This window comes from Drosophila takahashii, chromosome 3L, assembly GCF_030179915.1.
Source record: "Drosophila takahashii strain IR98-3 E-12201 chromosome 3L, DtakHiC1v2, whole genome shotgun sequence".
Classification (NCBI taxonomy): domain Eukaryota; kingdom Metazoa; phylum Arthropoda; class Insecta; order Diptera; family Drosophilidae; genus Drosophila; species Drosophila takahashii.
Window position 1 is genome coordinate 26,745,602 of NC_091680.1, and position 8,831 is coordinate 26,754,432.

At 39.4% G+C, this 8,831-nt stretch overlaps 1 protein-coding gene and 1 long non-coding RNA gene across 2 annotated transcripts; both read left to right on the forward strand.

The window, feature by feature from the left end:
- The first annotated feature begins 3,776 nt into the window (after positions 1-3,776).
- On the forward strand, positions 3,777-4,433 carry LOC138913215 (uncharacterized). Its single transcript, XM_070215998.1, has 4 exons — positions 3,777-3,933; positions 4,023-4,094; positions 4,173-4,294; positions 4,354-4,433. The coding sequence occupies exons 1-4, from the start codon at positions 3,825-3,827 to the stop codon at positions 4,405-4,407; spliced, it is 357 nt and encodes a 118-aa protein (XP_070072099.1). The 5' UTR covers positions 3,777-3,824; the 3' UTR covers positions 4,408-4,433.
- Positions 4,434-4,734: 301 nt separating this feature from the next.
- Positions 4,735-6,058, forward strand: LOC138913109 (uncharacterized). Its single transcript, XR_011418700.1, has 3 exons — positions 4,735-5,311; positions 5,422-5,769; positions 5,910-6,058. It is a non-coding gene; the product is annotated as an uncharacterized lncRNA (long non-coding RNA).
- Positions 6,059-8,831: the final 2,773 nt, after the last annotated feature.

The following is an 8,831-nucleotide window of genomic DNA, read 5'->3' on the forward strand; positions in this document are numbered from 1 at the left end:
TAATGCCGTTTACGTGTTTTGCTCGTACCATCACTAAAACATCAAGTGATATCGATATTATTATCGACACATCAATATAACAACAAGCTTTCGTGCGACATATCGTGCCAGTGCGCTCCAACGGTTTTTTATTTTCAAACCTTGTGAAAATGTAAACTTATTTAGCGTATTTTACGAAAACTATTAGTTTTACAGAAAAAATGTATATAACATAAATTATTCATTTTTTTAATATCTTTCATTTCTCTTTAGCCAGCCACGGGTGAACTTCCGTTTAGCTCCTGCCCCCAATTTTGCTCAAACTTTCCATATCGTCGTGTTTTTGGGTCCTGATTACGGGAAAATTAGTCAAAATTTGCGCAAATAACGGGATCATGGAAAATAACGGTAAAAACTGTTTTCGTAAATATCTTCGAATATATTAACTAAATCAACAAATTAGCTAAAGAGAAATGAAAGATATTAAAAAAATGAGTATTTTATGTTTTATACATTTTTTCTGTAAAACTAATAGTTTTCGTTAAAAACGCTAAATAAGAATATTTTTTCACAATGTTTGAAAATAAAAAACCGTTGGAGCACACTTGCGTCATTTTGCCCGATATATCGCACGAAAGCTTCATGTTGTATCGGTGTGTCAAAATTTATATCGATGTCTCTCGATGTATTAGCGATGATACTACCTAAGCACGAGAATGGCATTACATTTTTTAGGAAGAGCATTTCAGTTCTCGTAGTTAAATATAACATTTAGAAAACAAAATAAAATATAAATTATACAACGGAAATAAAATGTATTAACAAGGATATCGCTTCCTGCATCTTGCAACGTGTAAGTTGTTGGACTCTTCCTCATCATAAAATTATGTAGAGCGCAACAGGTACTGCTCCACCAATCCAAATAGCGTATTGAAACTGCTCTCCGGCATGTGAAAGTTTTCAAAAAACATTGTGCGAGTGTGGAGCAAGTTCTGAAACTTTAAAATAGTAGAAAATAGTGTTCTGTCGCCATCCCCAAATAATCGAATAATCGGGAAAACCAGGGATGTCAGTTGGGTTTCGTGTCCAGAGTTGGGCAACGTCAAAATTGGAGTCGGTTGGGGCGAATTAAAATTCAAACGGGACGAATGTCGGTCAAAGGGACATTGACCCAGAATGTAGGGAGAAGGAGCCCGTAATCGGCATGGGGTTGACGGAAGACAAATGGCCGACACGAGATCAGTCCAGATTCAGTGTAGGCGGCGCGCAGTCGCACGGGTCATCCATCAAAAAAATCTCCTTAAGCAGTCGCGATACGGGAGTGGCCATCAGTGCCTACAGTTTCATAATTTCAAATAAAGAACGCAGTGCTAAATAAAAAAAAAGGAGTGATCCCCGATTTTAAATATTTTTTTCCGACGGTCGCCGACGCGCAAAAGGACGGTCTCCGAAGCCGGACTGGCCAAGACCCTGCGGTGAGTCCGTTCTATAGCAGTGGGGGAAGAAGATAGGCAATTAGGAATCCCGTTTCAGGCCAGCCAAGACGAGACGTGGTGGCCAGGTTCCGCTACTGGGAGCCTGGCCAATAAATTTTTATGGGCATCCCGGATTTGCTGAGGTTTATGTAATCACCGGATCCCGTGCCGCCAGAGCTTACACAACCGGAGGATCCCAACCTGCAATACGAGCCACGAGGAATATCCGCGAAAGGGGAACCGACTCCAAGAGGGGGGGAAATCCTGTCCAGCATTCAGCGGAGTAGCGTGTGGCGAAGTTACATCACCAGCCTGAGCGCGGCTTAACACCAAAAGATTGTTATTTTTTATTTTGTGTCGTGTCGTCCCTTAGTTTAATAATTTTTTTCATTATTTATTTATTTATCATAAAATTTGGGAGGGAATTTTCATCAATAACATAACTTATTTTTGCACATACTTATTATTTCTTATACATATTATTGCACATACTTATTATTTCTTATACATATTATTGCACATACTTATTATTGCTTACACATATTGTTGCACATATTTTATCACCATATTTATATATTTATTTATTTACTTAGTTATTTATCTATTATTATCAAAATTAGTTAAATTATCCCAGTTATTGCTCACTTCTAGTTTTTTTTTTGTTACACTGATATCTTTGCTTATATCGTTTTCACTTATTGCTCCTTCTGAGCGAGTCTTGGGGTTTTTAATTACCCCATTTCACAAAACAAAGAAAACCAAAATACAGCTGCAATTGTACCGCGGATCCTTGTCAATCCCACGGGGAAGCCAATTCGAAACAACTTAAGAGAATATCTAAATAGAGTTGCTGGATACTCTCAAGTACCTTGGCAAGACGAGTCTGCTGGAGTATAAATAAATACAAAACCAATAAATGGAATATTCAGGTTATTTTTTTTTTATATAATTAATTATAATTAAGTGCTTCTTTTTCAGCCCACAGCAGCTGTGTCATTTTCTTTTCCACCTTCGAAGCATCTTCTGGACGCATGCTGTTGAGCTCCAACTCCCAATAAGCCAGCATGGGCCTTGAAGGAGTGGGTGCCTGTTCTGGAGCTGATGCTGGAGGAAGGTGCCCAGCATGTCAACCATGGCAACAGATGATGCGCTATCGTCCACCTTTCGCTTTTTAGCGGGATGCCTTCTACCTCCTCCCTATAAAAGAATTCATATAATTAAATAATTGTTCAAATATTATATTTTAATATGGCAACATACGTAGGAATACGATTCCGTGTCTTCCGTCAAGACAGCTTCCATTTCTGCCTCCATGGATAGCGCTTCGGAAATAGCATTTTTGGTAGTTCTGCAAAAAAGTACTTATATTAGTAAACAAAATCGATTGGCCAGAACCTACTTGCTTTGGGAAGACACGTCCGGCAGAAAATCCATGAAGGGAGCGAACTCTCGGCTTATCGAGTGGATCTCCTCCACTTCCACTATTTGCACCTTCGCCTTGGTGTGGTACTTGCGGCTGTCACGGAGGGACTTCCACGCTAGCTTGCAACTTTCCACTAAAAATAGTTATATAGTTATATATAGTTATATGTATTTAATAAAACACAATTCCTCTTCCCAAAACACAGGCCGACACTCCACAGCTTGAACACTCAAAAAAAAAAAGGCGGGCTAAATTCAAATTTTTTATTCTTGATTTTAATTTATTCCGAGATTAAAAATTTCAATCCCGTTTCGGATAAAAAAAGGCTTTATTTAATATTTTTGGGATTACACTAAGCCCGAGAAATTTATGTTATCCTAAGAAGATTGTATTAAAACTTTTTTATCCGAATCAGGATTGAAATTTTTTACTTTAAGTCTGAAAAGGTAAATGTCATCCTGAAAAGATTAAATTATGGCTTCTTTATCCGAAACGGGATTAAGTTCCGGGATGTTCGATCGGGCTAGTTGTTTGAAAAAGATTTTTTTAAGACCCCAGCAGGATTTCAATCGTGTTTATTTTTATAAACAAATTTTTTATAATAAAGGAAATGCTCTGAAAATTTTTTTAGACTAAAGGAGTAACGATGTTTTTTTTCCAACAGATGGCACTGCATCGTACAGTAATAAAAACTAACTAATAAGGTAGCGCCATCTAAATGTGAAAATGTGTAAATTGGAAAACCTTAGCCAAAACTTTAATTTTCCGATAATTAAATACCCCCAACTCATACCAACACTAATCGAACCAAACTGGTCATACCTCGTATAGACTGCTCTGCCTTTTCCGTCAATAATTCTAAGCGTTTAATAAATTAGTGACTTTTGAATTCAGTGTGTTGAGAGTTAGTTCACTGTAACAAAAGTGCTCCGGAAAATCATTTTGAAATGAGTGAAGACGAGCTAAGTTTTGATGATCTGGAAGACGAGGACGATCAAAAAATAATAGCTTTGTTAGAACAGCTGGATCTTCAAGAAGCATTGGAGTATTTAAGAGGTAAGTACACCCTCCATGTAAAAATATAAAGGACAGGTCTAGATTCTTAAATCCAAAATAACGCCTGTGTGGTTTTGATGATCTGGAAGACGAGGACGATCAAAAAATAATAGCTTTGTTAGAACAGCTGGATCTTCAAGAAGCATTGGAGTATTTAAGAGGTAAGTACACCCTCCATGTAAAAATATAAAGGACAGGTCTAGATTCTTAAATCCAAAATAACGCCTGTGTGGTTGCAGCTGCAAAAGTCAAGTATGAAAGCTTACGCTATATTACGTCTGAAGAAATTATGGAGGCCATTCCCCCTTTGGGGCTTAGAATCATGTTTCGCGAGAAACTCTTTTCCTGGAGAAGCGAAAAAGTTATTAAAAAAAAGTGACAAGCAAGGGTAGAAATACTAAATAATTAATCTTTATTCAGTTTGGTGGCCAGAAGACGATGCCATTTCAACTTTTCCTGGTAGAAGTGTTTTAAGTTCGGTATACGTGTAATTATACCCGTTACTCGTAGAGTAAAAGGGTATACTAGATTCGTGCAAAAGTATGTAACAGCTAGAAGAAAGCGTTTCCGACCCCATAAAGTATATATATTCTTGATCAGGGTCACTAGCCGAGTCGATCTAGCCATGTCCGTCTGTCCGTCTGTCCGTCTGTCTGTCTGTCTGTCTGTCCGTCTGTCCGTCTGTCCGTCTGTATGAACGCTGAGATCTCAGAAACTACAAAAGCTAGAAGGTTGAGATTTCCCACACATATTCTTTGGCTTCCTACGCAGCGCAAGTTTATTTTAGCCGAGCGCCACGCCCCCTCTAACGCCCACAATCGCCCACTAACGATTTTAAAATGGGTCCTGCGCCCACATCTTTAAAGATTTCCGAGAAGTATAAATGCAATTTTGTTGTGTATATTTATACCTATCGAAATGTAGAATTTTTCAAATCGGACCATTCATTAAAAAGTTATACGCAATCAAAAATTATATATCTATCTCCCTCGCACTCCCTTTAGCTGAGTTACGATTATTAGTCGGGACACCAACCCGACACAGCGTTCGCACTCCCTTTAGCTGAGTGACGGGTATTAGATAGTCGGGACAACAACCCGACTATAGCGTTCTCTCTTGTTTTAATTACTTTTAAATGGAAATTTACAATATTTTTATTTCTAAGAGCTTGTTGTCGATCTTCAAAAACTGTCCAAAAGGGAGGTATTTATTACAGTTTAAAGAAACTAATAAGGCATTCACTTCACAGGAAAGGGATGACATTATAAATATAATCGTTGAGGATGTCATATTTAATGAAACAACCCTTAAACAATCCGATTTTCTTATGCTTTTAAAGGAGATAACGCATTTATTTCCAAAATAAGCTGATGTTGAGGTAATTGACACATTACAGTCGAATTGAAGATTAAAAGAGTATTTTGAAACTTATCGGAGCCTTTTTTTATTATTCTTAATTTGTTTATTGTATATTTTGTTTTGTCTCAGGACTATTATTATATTCAAAGACAGAAGAACGGCTCGCCTGGAGGGAAGCTATTTTGCAAATACAAGAATACTAGAGCTAAGCGCCGAAAGCAGGAAAAGCTTGACAGACCCCCTGACAACGTTAGAAATTTGGTTCCTCCCACTCCTGTTGTTGGCTTGACTGAACCCGACGATTCTAATTTATTGGCTCTAAAAACTGGACTCAATAGAAGCGGAGCAGAATGGCCCGAAATTTGCGATAATTGGAAAAAAACATGCGCTCTTCGACGTCGGGAGCTCGATCAAAACAATATTGACGACTTTTTTCAGGGGTGGTCAAAATTTTCTCATGCCAAAGCTATAGACCTGGTACGTAGTACAACAATCTTAAATTTCACAAGAAATTGTAAAAATTTCTTTTCTTAACAAGGAATTAAAAAAAAGTTGGCACCCGTCCGAAAAATATGTTTATATTGAGTTTTTATATTTTTTCCCCTTTCCCTTTTTAGTTTGAAATTGATTTCGAGTTCCTGTATCCAGGCAAAGCAGCATCGTTATTGTCGAAGTGGGATACATTTAAGCCGAAAATTATAAAATTTTACGATTCAAGCCTAACGAACGGATTTAGCCAGAACCAGCTTGCAAGGGCTAAGCTGAACACGTGCAAATGTTTTTTTTTTATAAATTTAAAACTATTTATTTTGAAAAATTAATTGTATATTACTAACTAGATTCTCAAGATTTCCTTTTGGCAATACTGCTAAATTCTGCATTACCATCGTCAGCGCGATTTAAATCGAGTGAAAACGGCAAAAGGACCAAAAAAGTGACCCTTGCTGACGCACAAGAAAGTTTGGTACTTCAACTGACAACTATATCAAACTATAAAAGCGCATAAACGAGATAATTTCAAAGTACTATACCTCCAGGTCGACCATTCAACCTTTCGTGATAGTCGAGGGTTATGAATATAGTTTTAAAAATTTCTACGTGTACTATGACCAAAACTTAGTTAAACTTAATTTTTTTATTGAAAGTTTGGACACATGTTTCAAAATTTTTCAAGTTTTAGCATTAGAATATCCGAAGGCTTGTGAGCCATCTTGTATATCTGTTTTCGCTGTAGGAAATCATTTGCTAGTCCACATTTATTGATTTTACACATGAAATCTACACACTTACTTTCGAAAAAAAACTTAAAAACTACTTGTGTCCAATCAAAATGTAATCAAATATTTACAAATTATGTAAACTTCAAGCAACACTTAGAAAAAGTACATAAAATTCATTATGCCAGCGAGCCATTTCACGAATCAACCCATAAATTATGTAGTAGCGATGATCCATGTTCTTCAGAGTCAATGGACGAGTCAAGCCTTTTTAATGAAAATCAAGAAGAAGATATTTTCAATATCAGAGACTTAAACAAGAGAGAACGCTATAGTCGAGTGCCTCGACTATTAGATAACAACTTAATAGAAATATGCCTTCTTATATGTTTTTCGCCGCTCGATTTTTACCCAGGGATCTCTTTCTAGAAGAGGCTTTCTAGAACTTTCAATTCTGCCTAGAACATCTTCCGTCTCTCTCTAGCGCAGGTAAATGCACTTGAGAAAAACGTATACGAGCAAAAAGAGACAAAATGCGCGCCCCATTTCAAATAATTTAAAATTTGCATTAACATAATGTGAATTAGAGTGACCACAGAAAAAAACGCAGATTTTTTCCAATGCCATTTCCTAGATGGCGCTAGTGTATATTGTATTGCGCCATCTACCGCCAGATATTGGTACTACTGGTCATGAGAGGCGGAAATGTAGGCGCTGGCCAGGTTTAAGCGTTTATTGGGTTTATGGGTGTTAGAGTGGGCGTGGCAATTTTTTACTTGGCCAATCGATAGGTATTGACGAAGCGAATACATATCAGTTACTATAGACAGACAGACAGTTACTAGACAGACAGACAGACAGACAGACAGACAGACAGACAGACAGACAGACAGACAGACAGACAGACAGACAGACAGACAGACAGACAGACAGACAGACAGACAGACAGACAGACAGACAGACAGACAGACAGACAGACAGACAGACAGACAGACAGACAGACAGACAGACAGACAGACAGACAGACAGACAGACAGACAGACAGACAGACAGACAGACAGACAGACAGACAGACAGACAGACAGACAGACAGACAGACAGACAGACAGACAGACAGACAGACAGACAGACAGACAGACAGACAGACAGACAGACAGACAGACAGACAGACAGACAGACAGACAGACAGACAGACAGACAGACAGACAGACAGACAGACAGACAGACAGACAGACAGACAGACAGACAGACAGACAGACAGACAGACAGACAGACAGACAGACAGACAGACAGACAGACAGACAGACAGACAGACAGACAGACAGACAGACAGACAGACAGACAGACAGACAGACAGACAGACAGACAGACAGACAGACAGACAGACAGACAGACAGACAGACAGACAGACAGACAGACAGACAGACAGACAGACAGACAGACAGACAGACAGACAGACAGACAGACAGACAGACAGACAGACAGACAGACAGACAGACAGACAGACAGACAGACAGACAGACAGACAGACAGACAGACAGACAGACAGACAGACAGACAGACAGACAGACAGACAGACAGACAGACAGACAGACAGACAGACAGACAGACAGACAGACAGACAGACAGACAGACAGACAGACAGACAGACAGACAGACAGACAGACAGACAGACAGACAGACAGACAGACAGACAGACAGACAGACAGACAGACAGACAGACAGACAGACAGACAGACAGACAGACAGACAGACAGACAGACAGACAGACAGACAGACAGACAGACAGACAGACAGACAGACAGACAGACAGACAGACAGACAGACAGACAGACAGACAGACAGACAGACAGACAGACAGACCGATAGACAGACAGGACAGACAGACAGACAGACAGACAGACAGACAGACAGACAGACAGACAGACAGACAGACAGACAGACAGACAGACAGACAGACAGACAGACAGACAGACAGACAGACAGACAGACAGACAGACAGACAGACAGACAGACAGACAGACAGACAGACAGACAGACAGACAGACAGACAGACAGACAGACAGACAGACAGACAGACAGACAGACAGACAGACAGACAGACAGACAGACAGACAGACAGACAGACAGACAGACAGACAGACAGACAGACAGACAGACAGACAGACAGACAGACAGACAGACAGACAGACAGACAGACAGACAGACAGACAGACAGACAGACAGACAGACAGACAGACAGACAGACAGACAGACAGACAGACAGACAGACAGACAGACAGACAGACAGACAGACAGACAGACAGACAGACAGACAGACAG

Bases quoted from the DNA above. Each gene is read 5' to 3' on its own strand.
- LOC138913215 (XM_070215998.1), top strand. From the start codon at position 3,825: ATGAGTGAAGACGAGCTAAGTTTTGATGATCTGGAAGACGAGGACGAT. The intron at 3,934-4,022 runs GTAAGTACACCC...ATGATCTGGAAG, and splicing joins AGCATTGGAGTATTTAAGAG to ACGAGGACGATCAAAAAATA. The intron at 4,295-4,353 runs GTTATTAAAAAA...ATCTTTATTCAG, and splicing joins TTTCCTGGAGAAGCGAAAAA to TTTGGTGGCCAGAAGACGAT.